Source organism: Grampus griseus (assembly GCF_964374135.1).
Source record: "Grampus griseus genome assembly, chromosome: 2".
Classification (NCBI taxonomy): domain Eukaryota; kingdom Metazoa; phylum Chordata; class Mammalia; order Artiodactyla; family Delphinidae; genus Grampus; species Grampus griseus.
In genome coordinates, this window is record NC_139018.1 from 114,472,724 (window position 1) to 114,496,343 (window position 23,620).

At 37.0% G+C, this 23,620-nt stretch overlaps 1 protein-coding gene across 2 annotated transcripts in view; it reads right to left on the reverse strand.

Moving 5' to 3' along the window:
- MYO9A (myosin IXA) overlaps positions 1-23,620 on the reverse strand; it is a 221,325-nt gene that overhangs the window by 148,379 nt on the left and 49,326 nt on the right. For both annotated transcript variants that reach the window (XM_082648185.1, XM_082648184.1), the window contains exons 11-13: positions 23,041-23,162; positions 16,789-16,930; positions 11,190-11,385 (exon numbers count right to left, since the gene is read on the reverse strand). In XM_082648185.1, the coding sequence (XP_082504311.1) occupies positions 11,190-11,385; positions 16,789-16,930; positions 23,041-23,162 (460 nt within the window). The remainder of the gene's footprint in view (positions 1-11,189; positions 11,386-16,788; positions 16,931-23,040; positions 23,163-23,620) is intronic.

Genomic DNA, 23,620 nt, shown 5'->3' on the forward strand with positions numbered 1-23,620 from the left:
TCTCTACTCTGTACCATTGATCCATATGCCTGTTTTTGTACCAATACCACGTTGTTTTGATTACTGTAACTCTGTGGTATTGTCTGAAGTCTGGGAGAGTTATGCCTCTTGCTTTTTTTTTTAAAAATTAATTAATTAATTTATATTTAGTTTTGTCTGCATGTGTCTTCATTGCTGTGCATGGGCTTTCTCTAGTTGCAGTGAATGGGGTCCACCCTTTGCTGAAGTGCATGGGCCTCTCATTGCGGTGCCTTGTCTTTGTTGCAGAGCACAGGCTAGAGGTGCGCGGGCCCCAGTAGTTGTAGCACGTGGGCTCAGCAGCTGTGGCTCATGGGCTCTAGAGTGCAGGATCAGTAGTTGTGGCACACGGGCTTAGTTGCTCTGCAGCATATGGGATCTTCCCAGACCAGGACTTGAACCTGTGTCCCCTGCACTGGCAGATGGATTCTTAATCACTATGCCACCAGGGAAGTCCTCCTGCTTTTTTTTTTTCCTCAGGATTGCTCTAGCAATTCTGGGTCTTTCATGGTTCCATATAAATTTTTGGAATTTGTTCTAGTTCTGTGAAAAATGTCATGCGTAATTTGACAGGATCTCACTGTATCTGTAGATTGCTTTGGGTAGTATTGCCATTTTAACTGTATTAATTCTTCCAATCCAAGAGCATGGGATATCTTTCCATTTCTTTGAATCCTCTTTTACTTCCGTTATTAATGTTTTATAGTTCTCAGTGTGTAAGTCTTTCACCTCCTTGGTCAGGTTTATTCCTAGATACTTTTCTTTTGGTGTAATTTTAAAAGGTTTTTTGGGTTTTTTAAAATAAATTTATTTATTTAGTTAGTTAGTTAGTTAGTTTTGGTTGCATTGGGTCTTCGTTGTTGCACACGGGCTTTCTCCAGTTGTGGAGAGTGGAGCTACTCTTTGTTGTGGTGTGCAGGCTTCTCATTGCGGTGGCTTCTCTTGTTGTGGAGCACAGGCTCTAGGTGTGTGGGCTTCAGTAGTTGTGGCACAAGGGCTCAGTAGTTGTGGCTCGCGGGCACTAGAGCACAGGCTCAGTAGTTGTGGCACACGGCCTTAGTTGCTCCGTGGCATGTGGGATCTCCCCAGACCAGGGCTTAAACCCATGTCCCCTGCAATCGCAGGCAGATTCTTAACCACTGCACCACCAGGGAAGTCCCAGTTTTTTTGGTTTTTTTTTTACATTCCCTTTCTGATATTTCATGGTTAGTGTAAAGAAATACAACTGATGGGGCTTCCCTGGTGGTGCAGTGGTTGAGAATCTGCCTGCCAATGCAGGGGACACGGGTTTGAGCCCTGGTCTGGGAAGATCCCACACGCCATGGAGCAACTGGGCCCGTGAGCCACAACTGCTGAGCCTGCGCGTCTGGAGCCTGTGCTCTGCAACAAGAGAGGCCACGACAGTGAGAGGCCCGCGCACCACAATGAAGAGTGGCCCCCACTCGCCGCAACTAGAGAAAGCCCTCGCACAGAAACGAAGACCCAACACAGCCATAAATAAATAAATAAATTTATTAAAAAAAAAAAAAGAAATACAACTGATTTCTGAATGTTACTCTTGTATCCTGCTACTTTGCTGAATTCATTCATTAAATCTAGTAGTTTTTGTGTGGAGTCCTTAGGGAGAAACTCTGTACTTTTAAACTATCACGCCCCTTGTTATCTCCCTGTCTGCCCTGAGCAAACACTAATCTACATTCTTTCTCAACAGATTTGCCTATTCTAGAAAATTCATATAAATGAAATCATACAGTATGTGGCCTTTTGTGTCTTATGCTTTCACTTCACAAAATGCTTTCAAGGTTCACCCACGTTATAGCATGTACTAGTACCTCATTCATTTACGTGACAGAATAGTATTCCATTGTATGGATATACCACATTTTGTTTATCCAGTCATCTGCTGATAAACATTTGAGTCGTTTCTACCTTTTGGCTATTATGAATATGTTGCTAAGAACATCAAGTACAAGTTTTTGTTTGAACACCTGCTTTCAATTCTTTTAAGTATCTACCTAAGAGTGGAACTGCTGGGTAAAATGTAACTACCAGGCTGTTTTACAAAGTGGCTGCACCATTTTAAGTTTTCACCAGCAGCATGTGAGGCTTCCAATTTCTCCACATCCTTATTACCAACATTTGTTATTACCTGTCTATTTTATTGTAGCCATCCTAGTAGATGTGAAGTTGTACCTTACTGTGGTTTCAATTTGCAATTCCCTAATGACAAATTATATTGACCATCTTTTCATGCTTTTTATTGACCATTTGCATATCTTCTTTGGAGAAATGTCTTTTAACATCCTTTGCCCATTTTTTAATTGGGTTATTAGTTTTTTACTACTGAATTGCAAGAATTGTATATATTCTAGATACCAGTTCCTTATTAGATACGTGATTTATAAATATCTTCTATCATTCTGTGAGTTGTCATTTCACTTTTTTTAAAATATTTATTTATTTGGTTGCACCGGGTCTTAGTTGCAGCAGGCAGCCTCCTTAGTTGCAGCTTGTGGGCTCCTTAGTTGCGGCTCGCCAGCTCCTTAGTTGCAGCACGTGGGCTCCTCAGTTGCGGCTCACAGGCTCCTTAGTTGCGGCTCTCCAGCTCTTTAGTTGTGGCATGCACGTGGGATCTAGTTTCCTGAACAGGGATCAAACTCTGGCCCCCTGCATTGGGAGCGTGGTCTTATCCACTGCGCCACCAGGGAAGTCCCTTCACTCTCTTAATAGTATCCTTTGAGGGCTTCCCTGGTGGTGCAGTGGTTGGGAATCCGCCTGCCGGTGCAGGGGACACGGGTTCGAGCCCTGGTCTGGGAAGATCCCACATGCCGTGGAGCAACTAGGCCCATGCGCCACAACTACTGAGCCTGCACTCTGGAGCCCACAAGCCACAACTACTGAGCCCTTGCACCGCAACTACTGAAGCCCGTGAGCCCTAGAGCCCGTGCTCTGCAACAAAAGAAGCCACCGCATTGAGAGGCCCGCTCACTGCAACAAAGAGTAGCCCCCGCTCGCCGCAACTAGAGAAAGCCCGTGCACAGCAACGAAGACCCAGCGCAGCCAAAAATAAATAAATTAATTAAAAATAATAGTATCCTTTGAGGCACAAAAGTTTTTAATTTTGATGAAGTCTAATTTATCCATTTTTTCTTTGGTCGCTTGTGCTTTATACCTAATCCTGTCATACCTAAGAATTCACTGACTAATCCAAACTGGGCAATGTGAATCTTCCAATTTTTGTCCTTCTTGCATTTCTGGATTCCTTTACATATCAATTTTAGGATTAGCTTGTCAATATCTGCATAAAGGTAGCTGTGGTTTTGACAGGACTATGCTGAATCTGTAGATCCAGTATTGCCATCTTAACTATGCCTTCCAATGCATAAACATAGAATATCTATCCATTTACTGCAGTATTCTTTAAGCTTTTTCAACAATATTTTGTAGTTTCAGTGAACAAGTCTTGCAATTCTTTTGTTAAATTTATCAGTAAGAATTTTATACTTGGTGGTGCTCTTGTAACTGAAGCACGAACTTAATTTTGTTTTCACGTCGTTTACTGTTAATGTCTAGAAATACAACCAATTTTGCATGTTGACGTTGTGTCTTGCAACTTGAGCTCATTTTTTATATCTAGTAGACTTTTTTGTAGATTCCTTAAGAAATTTTACATAAAATATGTCATCTACAAACAAAATGGTTTCTTCCTTTCCAATTTGGATGTCTTTTATTTCTTTCTCTTGCCTGATTACTCTTACCAGGATTTCCAGGACAATGTTAAATAGAAGAGGTGAAAACAGATATCCTGTCTTGTTTCTGATCTTAAGGGAAAAGTATTCAGTCATTCACCATCAAGAATGATACAACCTTTGGGTTTTTCACAGGTCCCCTTATCAGACTGAGGAAGTCCCCTTCTATTGCTAATTTGTTCAGCATTTTTATGATGAAAAATATGAAAAGGTATTCACGTCTGTCAAGTGCCTCTTCTGTGTCTATTGAGGTGATGATCTGATCTTTGCTCTTTAGTCTATCAATGTGGTGTATTACATTGATTTGAGTTTTCTAAGGTGAACCAATCTTGCATTCCTGGGTATATTCCACTAGATAATGGTGTAAAATACTTTTTACATATTGCTGGACTCAGTCTGCAAGGATTTTGTTGAGGATTTTTGTTGAGGGATATTGGTTTGTGGTTTTCATTTTTGTGATGTCTTATCTGGTATGCTGGTAATACTGGCCTCACAGATTGAGAATGAAAGTATTCCCTTATTGTCTATGTTTTTGGAAGAGTTTATAAAGGATTGGTGTTAATTCTTCATTAAGTATTTGATAAAACTTATCAGTGAATTCACTGTTCCTTGGTTTGTGGGAAGATTTTTTTCATAACTAATTCAATCTCTTTTCTTGTAGCAGGCCTTTTCAGACTTTCTATTTCTTCTGGAGTCAGTACAGGCTGTTAGCATATTTCTAGGAATTTTTCCATTTCCACTAGGTTCTAATTTGTTGACATACAACTGTTAATAGTATGATAATCCTTTTTATTTCCATCAGTTCAGCAGCAACACCCCCCTTTCTTTCCCCAAATTAGTAATCTGAATCTCCTCTCTCCTCTTCTTGGTCTGTTTACCTCAAGGTTTGTCAATTTCGTTTACCTTTTTAAAGAAGTACCTTTCAGTTTTATTTATTTTCTTTATTGTTTTCTTCTCTATTTTATTTATTTCAGACCTACTTTTTATTATGTCCTTCCTACTGCTTGCTTTGGGTTTAGTTTTGCCTTTTTCCCTAGAATCTTAAGGTGGGGCATTAAGTTATTGATTTGAGATATTCTTTCTTTTTTAATAGAGATAAATTTCTCTAAAGGAGAAATAAATTTCCCTCTAAGCACTGTTTTAGCTGTATCCCATAAGATATGGGTGTATATTTTCTTCTATTCATTTCAAATTATTTTCTAATTTCCCTTGTGATTTCTTCTTTGTCCCATTGGTTATTAAGAAGTGTGTTATTTAGTTTCCACATATACCGTAAGACATATTATTTTTGTTCCTCTTTTCTTTCATTACTCTCTTCTTTTGTGTTGAATAGATGTTTTCTAGTATACTATTTTAATATTTTGGTCATTTCTTTTACTATATTATTTTTTAGTTATTTTCTTAACAGGTGCCAAGGGAATTAAAATTAGCATCTTAACTTACAACAATCTAATCTAGATTAAAAGCTACTTAATTTCAATAGTATATAAAAACTTTCCTCCTATATAGCTTCATTCCCTTCCTCCTTCTTTATGCTGTTATTGTCATGCAAATTACATCTTTAAAATGGCATGCCCTCCAAGAGAGATTTATAATTATTGCTTTTTCACAGTTGTCTTTTAAATCAGATTGGAGGAAAAAAAAGTTACAAAATGTAAAAAATACATTTTTACTATCTTTTATATTTAACTCTATAGCTGTCTTTAATGGTGCTCTTTATTATTTCATGTGCTTTCAAGCTACTGTCTAGTGTCCTTTCATTTCAGCCAGAAGAACTCCCTTTAATATTTCTTGTGGGGCAGCTAGTAACAGTCACTCAGGATCTGTTTATCTGGGAATGTCATAATTTCATCTTGAAGGATAGTTTTAGTGAATACAGAATTCTTGATTGACAGTGTTTTTTTCTTTCAGCACTTTGAGTATGCCAAGTTGCTGTCCTCTAGCCTCAATGCTTTCTAATGATGAAACAACTTTTAATCTTACTGAGGATACTTGGTGCATGATGAATCATTTTTCTCTTGCTGCTTTCAATATTCTCTCTTTACCTCTAGAGAGTTTAATTACGATATATCTAAGTTTGAATCTCTTTGAATTCACCCACCTTGCAGTTTGCTGAGCTTGCTAGATGTGTATATTAATTTTTTGTGTGTGTGTGTGTGGATGTGTATATTAATTTCTCATCAAATTTGAGGAGGTGTTGGCCATTATTTCTTGAAATATTCTTTCTTTCCCTTTCCCTCCTTTCCTTCTGGACTCTCAGAAGTTTATATACCTCATGGTGTCCCATAAGTCTAGAAGCTCTGTTTATTTTTCTTCATTCTTTATTATTCCTGTTCCTTAGCCAGATCATCTCAACTGATCTGTCTTCATGTTCACCTGATTCTGGCTTCTGCTTATGCAAACCTGCTGCTGAACTCTTCTACTGAATTTCTCATTTCAGTTATTGTACATTTTTTTCCACTTCAAAATTGATGTGTGTGTGTGTGTGTGTGTGTGTGTGTGTGTGTGTATGTATAAAACTGATATTCTCCATTTGGTGAGACATTGTTCTCTTACTTTCCTTTTGCTCTTCAGATATAGTTACCTTTAAGTCTTTAAATATATTTAAAATAGTTTAAAGACTTTGTCTAGTAATATCAATGTCTGGATTTTTTCAGGGGTAGTATATAACATGGCAACTCTGAAAATTCTCTTCCCAGGATTTGCTGTTGTTGCTGTTTCTTACAGTTGCTTCTATTTGTTTAGGACTTTCCTGAACTAATTCTATAAAGTTTGTCACAGGTGATCATGGAAATCTCTGCTCAGTAAGCTTAAATGTCAGCTACTGATTGAAGGCAGGTATCTTTACATGCCTGAAACCACTAATTCTCCCAGTTTTTGTCAAGGGTCACTGAGTGTGTATGTTGGTGCATACCTTCAACACTCAGCTAGGAAGTTTACGACTTAGCCTTGCCCTGCTTGCACAGAATCTGAAGGTTATCCTGAGGTAAGAAATCAGGATATCCTCAGGTCTTTACTGAGCATATGCATAGCCCTGGGCACGTATACAGTCCTATGCATGTGCATAGCTATCTAGATTCCCATGAATATATGGGAACTTTTCATAGCCGTTATGGAAACCTCATTCTCCAGCTTTTCCTTTCAAATGTTTTGGTTAGTCTTTGCCCCAGCTGTTATCTACTGCATCAGAGAGTTGCAATGTTCAACAACTGCTTCTGATTGTTTTGGACAAAAGCCCTAGGTAAAAGGTTATTCATACTGGGCAAGCTCCAAGTCAGGTTAAAAGATAGCCTTGTAAGTGGGGTCTTCCAGGGAACTACCAAATAAGTTGAATATTCTCTGCGAATGGGGCTTTGAAGGAGTGCCAGCCCCCCTCTATTCCCTCCAGGGGTTGTCACACTGCTGATTTTCATTGTGCTTCCAGGCGATTGATTTTCAAGGCTACCGTAGAGCTTGGAAGGGAGGGAGGTGAGTAGTGCGAGTTAAAACACTACAAAGTGCACTGGCATTATCAATATTCAGCCTTTTTTCTTGTATATATACTTCCCAGATTACTGAAAGCCTTTGATGAATTCACGGAGCTCCAGCAAAGTTATTCTGACAATTTTTGCAAGTGTTCTTGTTGCTCTTATGGAAGAGAGAACTTTCAGAGGTCCTTACTCTACTGTTTCATTGACATTTAATCTAAAACCCTTACTCTTAATCACCACACCATAGTGCCTGATACAGAATTGATTTATAAATAATGGTCAGGGTTTTGTTAGTTAACAAAAATGCTCTTAATTGTCTTAAGTACTGGGTAGAATTATGGATAGAGTACTGCATAGAGATCCTAGATCCTGTTTAGGTGATAATCTAAATTAGTTTTAGTACCGGGTCATTTCTGGAAATAGATGGTCACTGGAATCCTTCTCCCACTTGCAAAAACAAATGGGAGCACATTAGAGTTACGGAGTCCTTTGTGTGGGATGGGGAAGAGGAAAAGTTTATGTGGGAACCATTAAAGCTCTCTATCTGCAGACACTATATGAATGGCTTCAGCTTTTCTCCCTGTAGATTAAGGAACCGAATGACACTTTGGACTCTTGCTCTTGCCTCTTTTTTTTTAATTTATTTATTTATTTATTTTTGACTGCATTGGGTCTTTGTTGCTTCGCGCAGGCTTTCTCTAGTTGTGGTGAGCGGGGGCTACTCTTCATTGTGGTGCGCAGGCTTCTCATTGCAGTTGCTTCTCTTGTTGCAGAGCACGGGCTCTAGGCGCATGGGGTTCAGTAGTTGCGGCTCGCAGGCTCAGTAGTTGTGGTGCATGGGCTTAGCTGCTCTGCAGTATGTGGGATCTTCCCGGACCAGGGATCAAACCCGTGTCCCCTGCACTGGCAGGTGGATTCTTAACCACTGCACCACCAGGGAAGCCCCTCGTTCTTGCCTCTTATGCCAATGCCACAGCTGAATTCACTGTCTCTGCCTAGTCTTTTTAGATGGATTAAAATTCCTCTTTGGCTATACTTTTATGTAACTCCAAAAGAACAAAATAAGCATCACTGCACTCACATCTGCACACTGTATAATTCATGGTCAAGTTATGATCTTCCCTGTACTTTCTAGTCCAGGCTCTTTCTTATTCAGGAGGAGTAAAACAGAGGCAAGGTGGATGCTACCACTGGAATACGTGTACTCCAATACCTCACTGCTGACCAGAAAAATCATTACCATTTTTAATTCCACCTCCCAGCAGGGCCAACATGTACCTTCACTCAGACTGCCTATTTATATGACTCTACTAAGAACATTTTATGATTTCCTGATAACCTGCCCCAGCTATAACATACCACAGCTATAACAAATTTATTCTTAAAAGGAATAAGTTGAATTAATTTTTATTTAAAGACCTTAAAATGGCACTGTGCCGTCTAATTTGAAAGTCTATAAAAAAGAAAAAATAACAGTCAAAAGTAGATTTAAATTTGATATTCTCATTTGTGCTCAGTTGGCTTGATGAAGAAAAATATTTTTTTGGTTCACCATCAAGGTATTTGTTGACAATCAGCTAAGAGTCCAGTGAAATATCTTATTTCTTAAAGGAAGTGAAAATATATTGCACTTCTGCAGTCTACATTTTCTTTCTTCATTAGAAATATTATCTTTGACCTCTTCTTACTCTCATTCAAGATCTGAACTGGGTTACCTTCTGCCTTTCATATATTCTACTTCTGCTTAAATAATCTCCAATCCCTGTTTCATGTTGATATGTTTACATACTACTTATGGTCATTATAAGAGTTCTGCATCTACTACTTAGTTCATTTTCACAGTTACTCTGTTAGTTTTTGTTTCGCAATACTACAATGTTCTAATTTTATAATATCCGTTTATCCGTTATCACCAGAAAACAGCAGGTGGTAAGTGGTGCAGAGGGAGGAAAAATGCTAAATTTTGGCACTGACACTAATATGCTGTAATACAATTATTCTCTGTAACAAACCTGCTCAGTCACTGCCTCAAAATGCAAATGAACTATCATTTTTCTTTTTCTTGATAAAAAGTGAAATTTTAAAAGTTTATGCAAGGGGGACTTCTAGCATGTTGGTAATATTCTCTTTCCTAACCTAGAAGATAGTTCCAGGGGTGTTTTCACTTTGTGATAATTCAGTGAGCTATATGTTTTGTTCTGTGCACTTTTCTGTATACATGTTATATCCTAGTATAAAAGCGTTTTCAAAAAGAGTTTATTATGTGGAAGCTCTATGCTGGCCAGAAAGCAAAACTAGATTAGAAAACAAGAAGAATCTAGAAATTATCAAAGATAATTTCAGTTGTTGATCATTAGTAGCACTGCATGTCTTTGTCCTAATTAATACTAATATACATAGAACCAGCTTTCACAAATAATATTTTAAATGCCAAAGTAACATTCAATGTGAATAACTTTTACAGAATGCAATGTATTCAACAGTAAATATAAGAAAAGTTTCTTATCTTAGTCAGTTACGTCTTAGCAGGATATGTATCAATTTTCAAAATTTTCATAATTGATAAAGACCACTGTAATAAATAAGAATGCATCTTAAAAGAAAAAACTTTTCCTTAAAGCTTTTTGCTGGTAACTGTAGTCAATAATATTGCAGTACTGTACATATGTTAAAGTTGCCAAGAGATTAAATTGTAAAAGTTCTCATCACAAGAAAAAGTTTTGTAATTTTGTATAGTAATGGATGGTACCATTTTGCAGTACACACAAATATTGAATCATTATGTTATATACCTGAAACTAATATAATGTTATATGTCCATTATACCTCAATTTAAATTTTTTTCAAGCTTTTGCAAAGATAGCCTCTTAGAAATAATTTTGGCAAAGGCAAAGCAGTTTTAAGATACTCCTTTTATTTACAAAAAAAACTATAGTTCTCTCCACAAAGGCCAGTTTGCACACGTTATAATCTGAAGTACAGAAATGAAATTCAATTAGTTTTGCCTCTCATTTTAGAAATACAATCTCTCAAGTATTTTATTCAGTTAAAATACATAAAAGCTGAATTTAAAGTTTTACTGCTAGTGCACATGCCCAAAAGCCCTATGAGTAAGTCTAGGAGTTCTGAAAGCACAAAATGTGTCCTCCTGCACTTCTGCTGAAGCTTCTTGGCAAAAAAAATTATTTTAAATAATTACATATGTATTAGAATATCCTCACTATGCAGCAATGGTCTATCTAAGGCTAGAGCTACAGCAAGCAACAGTGTCATTTCAAGTAGGTAGCAAGTGCTTTAGAGATGCTCCTCCCACAGAATGTAAAATGAGAATATTTTATGATTTAAGGAGGAGACACACAAACAAAGTATCCTGTTTTATCCATTCCTAACTTTTAAAGTAAAATCCAGCTAACTGACTTAAGTGTAAGAGGAAAAGAAAATTAACACCTCATAAACAGATACTTTACATGTATTATCTGATTTTACCCTCATAATATTGAAGGCAGTATTACACTCCAAGAAAAACAGCTAACAGTCACAAAATCAGTCAAGAGAAGAGATGACAACTGATTACTGAAGTTGGGTTACCCCACTATACTATACTACCTCCATCCTAATTTTTCTGCCTCCTGACTTATGCTTCCACATTATGTTTCATTTGTAGTAAAAACTATGACTTAAGAAGAAAACAGAGAGAAATATCAATATTAAATTCTATACAATTAAATAATAATTTCACTTTTTGTTTAAAAATCATACCAATGTCTGAATGCCTAAAAAATACCAGGTGCTTTACACTCATTATTCCTATCAGTATTTATTAATAAAAATGTACCAACATATATATACACACACATACACTCACCAGAACTCATTAGATCTGAAACATGATGTTAGGGCAGGGTAAGAAAACAAACAGAAGCATGGTAGAATACTGATGTCTACTGCTTACCAGTTTTTCTCTGAATGTGTCTTTTCCCAGCTTCCCTGAAAGCAATAACAGCTCTGAAAAAAGCCCGGAGAACTGCCCAACGGAAAACAGCTACAGGATCAATTCCAATCATCCCAGAGATAAATGCATTCTTGCTACTTCTCAGAAGAGCGACAATGTCAGGGCGCATATGATCTGTATTTTTTTCCCGGAAATCCTACATGAAAAAAGTACCAGTGTCACTTTTGAAAAAATTATTACACCAAGAAGATAATGGGTGACATATATGAACAGTGGTTGAATAAGGCTATAGAAGTGACTTCTGTTTTAGGCAGCTAAAGGGACCAGATAGATATCCTCTACAAAGTCCCATCTGACCCTAAAACTATTTAATTCAAAAATTAATTTAAATTAGAATAAGCATTCCACAATCTTATTGCAGCTTGTTAAACACTGGTCAGGGAAAGACTCTCTACAGAACTATCACATAAAATGACAAGAGAGTTGAATAACAAAAAGGAGCCAGAAATGAGAAGACCAGGAACAGCATTTCAAAGGGAACACCTACTACCTATAGGTGGCAAGGAGTTGAACAAGTTCGGAGAAAACCAGTAAGACCAGGGGCTGGAGCATTCTTGGCAAGGGTGAGAGTGGTAGAAGAATAAACAAATAAATAGGCTATGTAGGCTATGTAAGCCTGAACTAGGAGTTTGGGTTTTATTCAAGTGTAAAGAAAAGCCACTGGAAGGATAATGACATGAGCTAACTGGTGTTTTATAAACATCACTGGTTGCTGCAGAGGGAATGAACTGTACAAAGATGGAAAAGGTAGGCCAGCTATTGCAGTATTCCAGAAGAACTGAAAGTGACTTGGACTACATTGATGGTACTAGTTAGTGGAAAAGGAAAATGGTTATCATATATGGGATATGTTTTAGAGGTAAGGACAAAGGACTTGGTGGATTAGGGCATGGTGAGCGAATGAGGAAATTAGGTTAACACCTATATTTTGGGTTTGAGCAACAAAGTGGATAGAGGTACCATATACTGATATGGAGATGACTAGAGAAAAGAGAAGGTATAGGGATAGAAAATGAGGATTATGAGGTAAGTTTTGACCAAGTGAAGCTTGAGATGCTGAGAATAACGATAATAGCGAGTAACATTTATTGAGAGGTTTCTAAGTGTATGGCACACTTCTAAGCATTTTACATGTGTTGTCTCATTGATAAGTTCATTTCATCACCTTAACAACTCCTTGAGGTAGATGATATTATTATTCCTATTTTATAGATGAGGAAAGTGAGTCATAGAAAGGTTAACTATCTTGGCTCCTATCACACAGTAACTGGAAGAACAGAGGTTCAAACTCAGCCACTTATAACGAGTATACTATGTCTGCATACAGACATCAAGTAGGCAGATGGATATATTTGTCTAGATTCTTACAGATTTCAGAAAATGCATTTGGATATCATCAGCATACAGATTTTTAAAGCTGGATAAGATTACCTAAGGACTGTAAATAGACAGTTAAAACCACCTGTCAATAGGGGTTGGCGATGACAGAACAGAAGAAAAGGCGTTTAAATACCCACAGAAAGATAGGGAGGGCAAGAAGCTTAACACTCCTGGAAGAAGGTCCCAGACTGATATGCATAGTCTAGGCATTTGACTATAACCACACCCAGATGGAAGGATTAAAACTTGGTGAGTAGGGCTTCCCTGGTGGCGCAGTGGTTGACAGTCCGCCTGCCGATGCAGGGGACACAGGCTCGTCCCCCGGTAAAGGAAGATCCCACATGCCGCAGAGCGGCTGGGCCTGTGAGCCATGGACGCTGAGCCTGCGTGTCCGGAGCCTGTGCTCCGCAACGGGAGAGGCCACAACAGTGAGAGGCCCAAGTACCGCAAAAAAAAAAAAAAAAATTAGAAATGAAAAATGAGAAATTACAACAGACACCACAGAAATACAAAGCATCCTAAGAGACTACTACAAGCCACTCTATGCCAATAAAATGGACAACCTGGAAGAAATGGACAAATTCTTAGAAAGGTATAACCTTCCAAGACTGAAAAAGGAAGAAATAGAAAATATGAACAGACCAATCACAAGTAATGAAATTGAAACTGTGATTTAAAATCTTCCAACAAACAAAAGTCCAGGATGAGATGGCTTCACAGGTGAATTCTATCAAACATTTACAGAAGAGCTAACACCCATCCTTCTCAAACTCTTCCCAAAAATTGCAGAGGAATCTGCAAAAAACTGCAAACTCACTCTATGAGGCCACCATCACCCTGATACCAAAACCAGACAAAGATACTACAAAAAAAGAAAATTACAGACCAATATCACTGATGAATAGAGATGCAAAAATCCTCAACAAAATACTGGCAAACAGAATCCAACAACACATTAAAAGGATCATACACCATGATCAAGTGGGATTTATCCCAGGGATGCAAGGATTCTTCACTATACGCAAATCAATCAACGTGACACACCATATTAACAAACTGAAGAATAAAAACCATATGATCATCTCAACAGATGCAGAAAAAGCTTCTGACAAAATGCAACACCCATTTATGATAAAAACTCTCCAGAAAGTGGGCACTGAGGGAACATACCTCAACATAATAAAGGCCATATATGACAAACCCACAGCAACCATCATTCTCAATGGTGAAAACTGAAAGCATTTCCTCTAAGATCTGCAACAAGACAAGGATGTCCACTCTCACCACTATTATTCAACATAGTTTTGGAAGTCCTAGCCACGGCAATCAGAGAAGAAACAGAAATAAAAGGAATTCAAATTGGAAAAGAAGAAGTAAAACTGTCACTGTTTGCAGGTGACATGATACCATACATAGAGAATCCTAAAGATGCCACCAGAAAACTGCTACAGCTAATCAATGAATTTGTAAAGTTGCAGGATACGAAATTAATGCACAGAAATCTCTTGCATTCCTATACACCAATGATGAAAAATCTGAAAGAGAAATTAAGGAAACACTCCCATTTACCACTGCAACAGAAAGAATAAAATACCTAGGAATAAACCTACCTAGGGAGACAAAGGACCTGTAGAAAACTATAAGACACTATATATAAGACACTATAAGACAAAGGACCATGTCGAAAACTATAAGACACTGATGAAAGAAATTAAAGATGATACCAACAGATGGAGAGATATACCATGTTCTTGGATTGGAAGAGTCAATATTGTGGAAATAACTATACTACCAAAAGCTATCTACAGATTCAATGCAATCCCTATCAAATTACCAATGGCACTTTTTATGGAACCAGAACAAAAAATCTTAAAATTTGTATGGAGACACAAAAGACCCCAAATAGCCAAAGCAGTCTTGAGGGAAAAAAGCGGAGATGGAGGAATCAGACTCCCTGACTTCAGAATATACTACAAAGCTACAGTAATCAAGACAATACGGTACTGGCACAAAAACAGAAACATAGATCAATGGAACAAGATAGAAAGCCCAGAGATAAACCCACGCACCTATGGTCAAGTAACCTATGACAAAGGAGGCAAGGATATACAATGGAGAAAAGACAGTCTCTTCAATAAGTGGTGTTGGGAAAACTGGACAGCTACATGTAAAAGAATGAAATTAGAACACTCCCTAACACCATGCACAAAAATAAACTCAAAATGGATTAGAGACCTAAATGAAAGACCGGACACAATAAAACTCTTAGAGGAAAACATAGGAAGAACACTCTTTGACATAAATCACAGCAAGATCTTTTTTGATCCACCTCCTAGAGTAATGGAAATAAAAACAAAAGTAAACAAATGGGATGTAATGAAACTTCAATGCTTTTGCACTGCAAAGGAAACCATAAACAAGACGAAAAGACAACCCTCAGAATGGGAGAAAATATTTGCAAACGGATCAACGGACAAAGGATTAATTTCGAAAATATAAAAACAGCTCATGTAGCTCAATATTAAAAAAACAAACAACCCAATCCAAAAATGGGCAGAAGACCTAAATAGATGTTTCTCCAAAGAAGACATACAGATGGCCAAGAAACACATGAAAAGCTGCTCAACATCACTAATTATTAGAGAAATGCAAATCAAAGCTACAACGAGGTATCACCTCACACCGGTTAGAATGGGCATCATCAGAAAATCTGCAAACAGCAAATGCTAGAGGGGGTGTGGAGAAAAGGGAACCCTCTTGCCCTGTTGGTGGGAATGTAAACTGATACAGCCACTATGGAGAACAGTACGGAGGTTCCTTAAAAAACTAAAAATAGAATTACCATATGATCCAGCAATCGCACTACTGGGCATATACCCAGAGAAAACCACAATTCAAATAGACACATGCAGGCTTCCCGGTGGTGCAGTGGTTGAGAGTCTGCCTGCCGATGCAGGGGACACAGGGTCGTGCCCCAGTCCGGGAGGATCCCACATGCCGTGGAGCAGCTGGGCCCGTGCGCCATGGCCGCTGAGCCTGCACGCCCGGAGCCTCTGCTCTGCAGTAGGAGAGGCCACAGTGGTGAGAGGCCCGCGTACCGCAAAAAATAAAAAAATAAAAGACACATGGACCCCAACGTTCACTGCAGCACTATTTACAACAGTCAGGTCATAGAAGCAACCAAAATGCCCATCAAAAGACAAATGGATAAAGATGTGGTACATATATACAATGGAATATTACTCAGCCATAAAAAGGAATGAAATTGGGTCAATTTGTTGAGTTGTGGATGGATCTAGAGACTGTCATACAGAGTGAAGTAATTCAGAAAGAGAAAAACAAATATCGTATATTAACGCATGTACGTGGAACCTAGAAAAATGGTACAGATGAACCGGTTTTCAGGGCAGAAACTGAGACACAGATGTAGAGAACAAACGTGTGGACACCAAGGGGGGAAAGCCGTGGAGGTGTGGGGGTGGGGGTGTGATGAATTGGGCAATTGTGATTGACATGTATACACTGATGTGTATAAAATGGATGACTAATAAGAACCTGCTGTATAAAAAAAAAGAGTTTCAACATAATCATTAGGAGTACAAGCTCACAAATACTCAATGGTACATGACGACATGAACTTTGTCAGGCCTAATGGATGTAGAGAAGAGAAAAATTCAACCAACTACATAGATAAACTAGTGGATTTAAGACTTACTGATGGTAACTATTCTTTCAGATCTAAAAAGGTTATTACAATTATGTAATAACCTATATGGGAACCATTTTGCTGTACACCTGTACACCTGCTGTACAATTGAAACATAACATTGTAAGTCAACTATACCCCAGTATAAAATAGAAATTAAATTTAAAATAAAAATTATATTTTAAAAAATTAGAAAATAAAAAATAGAATATAAATAAATAGACTATTACATACAGAATGGGCTGACATCAATTTTAGCTGCAGGAGGAAACAAACAAAACCATCTTCTAATGACAGCAGAATACTGTAAAGTAGAGTATGAATTTTAGTAGTATCCTTAAACTATCTCCCACTGTACTGACCAACTACAAAGAGGGTAGTGTGACAGGGATGGTGATATAGTTAAGAACACTCCTCTGCCCTAAAGGCATATTCAGTGATAAATTTACTCACCTTTATCCCATATTTCACTTTCCCGGCATAATGCTTTATGATAAAAGCAGGCTCCATCACAGCTGGAAATTCAATGTAAGAATTCTCTTCATGTTGATGCTTAAATTTGTCCAGCAGTGTTTGATTTGTAGCCTGTGGAAAGCTGAATTAAAAATAAAAACAAAAACACTAAAGAAAGATGCAGCAGCTAATACAGTAGTTTTTTTAAAATACATTTTAATTACATTTCCATCTAACACATTTAGCAACTTACTGAGAGTTTTCATTAAATAAGTTCTCATAACAAGCTGAAAAATGAGTAAAACAAGAATTGGTATTCCTGTTTTGCAGTTGAGAGCTCAAAAGTTGTGATTTGCCTAACTCACACTTTGCAAGTGGCAGAAGTGAGAAATTAACTCAAGTCTTTGGATATTTAGCTTACGTCACAGTGTACTGCACTACCATAAAACCCAAAGAATAATAAAAACTAAATCATATGTTGTTTGGGGTCAAGAACTTGCAGTAAGGGAATGATCTCTCAATTTGGACAGGTCCTTTAAATCACTGTCATTTTTTGTTTTTTCTTCATGTATGAATCAAGTAGTAATTTTCTTACCTACACCAGTTAGTGTATAGCTTTATATTATATCTATTATTATTTCAAATATACATCAATGGGTTTATACTCACTGATGAGCATTTCATATCTGGGAATCAGTCAAATAATATTAAGAAGTAACTACATAATGGTACAGGCATATAAAACTTCAGAAGAGAAAGAAATCTCTAGTTGGGAACAATGGAAAAGTTCACAGAGGATAAAGGAGACAATTAATTATGAGCTAGATGTTAAAGGTTGGGTAGGAGTTTCAAATACAGAAAATAATCACTGACAAATAAAAAGGATATGGCAAGTATCTTTCAGAGAATAGTTTTATTTAACAGTAGCTGAAATAATGAAAAATAATGTGACATGAGATTGTAAAGATGCTGAATATGATATCTAATGTGTAAAAATGATTCTAAAATTAAAACAAAAATGGTTAATTACATAGTACGTATTGGAATCAGGAAGGAGAATGATCTTTTTTTTTTTTTTACATCTTTATTGGAGTATAATTGCTTTACAATGGTGTGTTAGTTTCTGCTTTATAACAAAGTGAATCAGTTATACATATACATACGTTCCCATATCTCTTTCCTCTTGCGTCTCCCTCCCTCCCACCCTCCCCATCCCACCCCTCTAGGTGGTCACAAAGCACCGAGCTGATCTCCCTGTGCTGTGCGGCTGCTTCCCACTAGCTATCTATTTTACGTTTGGTAGTGTACACATGTCAATGCCACTCTCTCACCTGTCACAGCTCACCCCTCCCCCTCCCCATATCCCCAAGTCCATTCTCTAGTAGGTCTGTGTCTTTATTCCCATCTTACCCCTAGGTTCCTCATGACATTTTTTTTTCTTAGATTCCATATATATGTGTTAGCATACGGTATTTGTCTTTCTCTTTCTGACTCACTTCACTCTGTATGACAGACTCTAGGTCCATCCACCTCACTACAAATAACTCAATTTCGTTTCTTTTTATGGCTGAGTAATATTCCATTGTATATATGTGCCACATCTTCTTTATTCATTCATCCGATGATGGACACTTAGGTTGTTTCCATCTCCTGAGAATGATCTTTGATATCAGACAGTCATTGCTTAGATTACCAATTCTGTCCTTGACCTTGGGCAAGCTAGGCACAACCTTCTTTAAGAACTGGTTTGTTAATACATAAAATGAGTAAAATGAGGTAACACAGTGCTAGTAGAATTAAACACTAGTTAAAAACACCTAACACCAGCTGACATCCTATAGGGATGACATAAATGTTACCTACTTTTTTATGTTGCCAACACTGCCATTTTCCTAGACAACTAGGCCTGCTTTTGCATTCAAATACTATCCCATCCTCAAAATATCTCAACTATCTAGGCTCTTCCTCTCCTATCCAGAACTCTCAGCCATTCTAGAATGGGTTACAACTCTTAAACAATTTCAGAGAGTACCGCAACAGCCTCTACAGTAGCCTCAGCGATTCTAATTTTACTTTGTTTCACGTCACCAAATGGAACTATCAAAATAAATTTTCCTACAATAGTGTTAATTGTGTGCCTCTCCTACTCTGGAAAACTGGAATCCAAGCTCCTAAGCCTAGACCAACCCAACCTCTGCAAACTTACCCCTCACTACTCCACAGCAGAATGCTTCTTTTCAGGAAGGATGCTCACCTCATTGTCTCTAGGTAAAGGTTTATTTACCTTCTAATCCTCTGAGTAATCAAAAAGCTTATGATTTGCTTTTCTCTTACTTTTGAATGGAGAAAAGAAATTTTGAAAGGAAGGACAGATATGAGAACAATTTTTATTCCAAACAAGGAAAGATGGAAAGAAAAACTCTCCACATGTCCTGCATTCAACAAACATTTGTGGATACATACTACATAACCAAGCAAAAGGGCTTGGAACAGAGTCAGAGCGGACACTGTGCATTTCAAAGCTCTTCAGCTAGTGTTCCCCAAAGGCTACCTGCAGGGGCAGCCTTAGAGTAGTGTTTCTTTGCATATAAGAAGTACCTCTGGGAGCTTTCAAAAATACCAATGCCTGTACCCCATCTCCTGTGATTCTACTGAACTGATGCTAGACCAGTGTAACTGATGTAATAGTACATCAGTACTATTTAGAAGTTTCCCCAGGTAATTCTTATGAACAGGCAAAATTGATAAAATGCTGTCTTAAATGAATGCTCTGATCTTAACTTCAGTTTGTTAAAATGCAGATTCTGATTCAAGAAATCCGGGGTGTAGGACTTCCCTGGCGGTCCAGTGGTTAACACTCTGCATTTCCAGTGCAGGGGACACGGGTTTGATCCCTGGTCAGGGAACTAAGATCCTGCATGCCGTGCGGACATAAAAACAAAAAAGAAAAAGAAATCTGGGGTGGAAGTATGAGACTCTGTACTTATAACAACCTTCAAGGTGCAGCCAGTGCTGCTGTCAGCAGATCACACTAAGTACTACAGAAAAGACTGATAACACTCTTAACTTTGCTTACACCATTCCTCCTTTCTAAATTCCACACTGCATCCTTTAGAATCTAGTTTATAAAACGTGAACAGCCAGTAGATAGCAAAGACAAGATTAAATAAGACTTCTAACTTCCAACCCATGCATCTAAAGCACTACAAACACACTGAATGAAGCAGGAACACCACTAAGGATGTATTTCATGTAATGTATTCCCCACAGAACAAAATATTTTTAGAGGAAAAATACTCAAAGTGATTCCCAAAACAGTTCTTCCTAAATGAGACTAACTTATTTTCAACCTCTCTTTGTAGGTACATGACAGAGGGAAAATATTTCATGCCTTTGCATCTTCTGGAGTGTTAAAGCATAGAGACAAAGCTGGTCCATTTACAAGGGGAGTTAATAATAGGACTGACTGACTGACTTATAAAGAAAGGAAAGTAATACTATGGTTTATTAAAAATTTTTATGGAGAACTAATATAAAAGCATAATTGAAGCGATAATTAAGAGATTGTTCAGTCCAATCTCCTACCTACAATAATACCCTGACAGATGATGCAAAATAATTACTATAATGGGAAATTTTATTATTTTATGAAGCAGTTGCTAATCAGCTCTAATGATTAGAAAGTTCTTCCTTATATTGAGCCAAAGTCTGTCTCCCTGTAATTTCTGGCCATGTGGCTTAACCCCAGAAGCTTTTGGGTAACAGCAAAGAGGTGCCATTCTCTTCTTGGGGTAATACTTACATTTATGTGAGGTACCAACTGACCAGGTAAAGATGGTCTTTATAAAATAAGATGTGCACACAATGAAATTCTGCTTAAAGAATAACAGACCAGACAAAACCCCTTTGCTCTATTCATGTTTTAATTATATATCCACTAGCTCATTTGCTGCTCACAACCACCATAAGATATACAGCACACAGCATTATAATTTATCATCATCATTTCCTTTTGGCATGCAAGAAAACTGAGGACCAAGGATATTAAGAGATTTGCTAAGGGGAGTTGGAATACAACCCTGAACTTCTGACTCTGAAGCCTAAGTATTATGGTGAAGCAATACAGGACAATACTTCAAAGCACATGCTTATTATTCTGCTCTCTGTATCTACGTGTTTGTTTTTGTTTGGTTTAGTCATTTATTTTGTTTTCGTTTGTTCATTAGTTTTTTATATACCAGAGGGGATGGGGCAGGGGGGAAGGCAAAATTGGTAAAAGGGATCAACTGTATGGTGACAGAAAATAAATTTTTGGTGGTGAGCACACTGTAGGGTATACAGAAGTAGAAATATGATGTTGTAAACATGAAACTTATATAGTGTTATAAACCAATGCCACCTCAATAAAAAAGGAAAACAAAAGCTCAGGTTAAAAAAATAAATAAATAAAGCTTAGTTAGAAATACCTGGAGTCCAGGTATTTGAATTTCAATATTTGAGTTTGAATCTCGAGTCCATCATTTACTACATATATGATCTTTTTCTCGATTACTTAAACTTTCTTGTCCTTTTACCATAATATAGCTCAAACAAAAAGAACTGCTTATCATTTCAATATCTACCATAATGGGTCTCAACACTAAATATCAAAAATCACCTATGACGCTTTCCAAAATAAAATACACCAGAAGTAAGGTATGCAAGCTGAGTTAAGAACTAATAACCTTACAATTGTATAAGAGACAGTGTATGTTTCAGGACATACAGAGCAATACAAGAAACTTTCACGACTTTGGACATAAAATTAAAATATTTTTTGTGTTGGCTGCATTTTAATTCATTTAGATTAATGGAAATAAATGTGATAGACTGGTGATAGAGTGGGTAGATGTAACTGTTAGCAGTCTCCTTTCCAATATATTTTGCATTCTGCTATATTACTTTATAATTCTATGTAGCAATTCTGTGTTTATGGCATATTAACAGGGTGACATATAACTTACCATACATACCAGGATATTCTGAGAGTAAAAGTAGGCACCATTAATAACTAAAGTGAACAACAGGCATAAACTTTAGATTGCCCCACACAAACCTGGTATATAGTCATCCTATGATAGTAAATGCTTAATACTTTATATTGTAGTTTAATGAGTATAATATTAAGCGAGGAATCAGGTGAACTAATTCAAGTTCTAAATATTTTACTAAAGAGTCACAGAAAACCAACACATACTTCACCACTTTGGTTTCTCCAATTCTAGATTTGCCATCTCTTAGGATAATTAAACTATAAATAATACTTTATAGAGCACTGAGAACACTCTGGAGGATGCTATAGGAAGCTTTATTTCTGAAGCATACATATAAGTTTAGTATATTGAACAGTGTTATCAGGGGATGGCAAATATCTAGCATACGTTGCCACTTAAAACCTGCACAGCCATGGCAGTTATCACAAATCTATTATTATCTTCTCTTCTGCAAAACAGGAAAACTGCAAACACATCTCATATATAAAACTTTTTTTTTTAAGAGGACTGAATAGTCAAAGATATTAAATTGAGCTGGTAAGTTAATGGGCTTTATGTAAGTTATACAGTCTTAATTTGGTACTTGTAAATAGCACTAAGTAGGCCTTCTATCTATAATTCTCCAAGAGTTAAGACAGCAGGAGGATTTAGAAAGACCTTTTTTTTTTACAGTCAGTTAATTTACCACGTAAAATTACTGTAAATGATAATGTGTACAGATTTTCTGTTCAAATATTCAATTGTAAACTTCTTGTTAAGACTGTTATCTTTCTATTGCTTTTGTATGGAATGACACTGCAAATAAAAAGGACCTTCTTTAACTGGCAAAAAAAACCCTTTTTTTTAAGTTAATTTTTATTGGCATCTAGTTGGCAACTAGACGCCAATAAAAATTAAAAATAAACCCATTCTTAAAACACACATACACAAACTTAATTCAAGAAGACAGGAACACAAAACAAAAACAAAAAATAAATAGAAACCAACAAATCTAACATCAAAGTGACTCTGTAGAAGAAATCTCGAAAAACTCAAGGAAAAAATGAGTTCTATAGTGAAGTCCATCCAATTTTTTTAGAAACACACAAACACGCACAAAAAAGCCATACATGGGAAACTTTGGCTCTTTACTTAATAATGTTAAGAAGAAAACGTAGGGCTTAAGAAGACATGAAAAGCCCAAATGGCCAATAACAAAACTGAAAAGAATCATACTCACTTGCTTTCTTCATCCAAAAGATGCAGCAGGCCTGTTGGTTTCTTGCTAATAAGATTTATGCAACAGGTATTATCAATATAATCTATATTGTGCCAGCTGATACCTTCAGCTCTATATTCCTCCTAGGAAGTAACATATTAACAATATATTCATCTTGCAGAAAATAACAGGAATGTGAGAATAAGGACTAAAAAGCTTTTACCAGGATTAAAAGAATAGTTTAAACTTTTCTCTTTTAAATCACTAATCCACACAATGGAAGAATGTATAAATTTCACTTGTATAAAATCTCGATATAGGGTATGTCTGTTTTCTTTTAAAAGTGCATGCAACCAAATTTTCTGGTTAGAATCCTATTTGTGATTCCACTCAGATGAGAATTTAGGGCTGGATTTGTTTTAGCCACACTATCTGATGACTGCACTAAGGAAAAATATAAAATGAAAAAGCCTAATTTCTCCCACACAACTCTAAGCCATCAAAAAGAACTGCTGGATCGTCAACAATGAATTTAATGAAACAATGTCTGGGAAAAGTGGAAAACTATCACCTCCAGTGATCACTGATATAAATCATATGG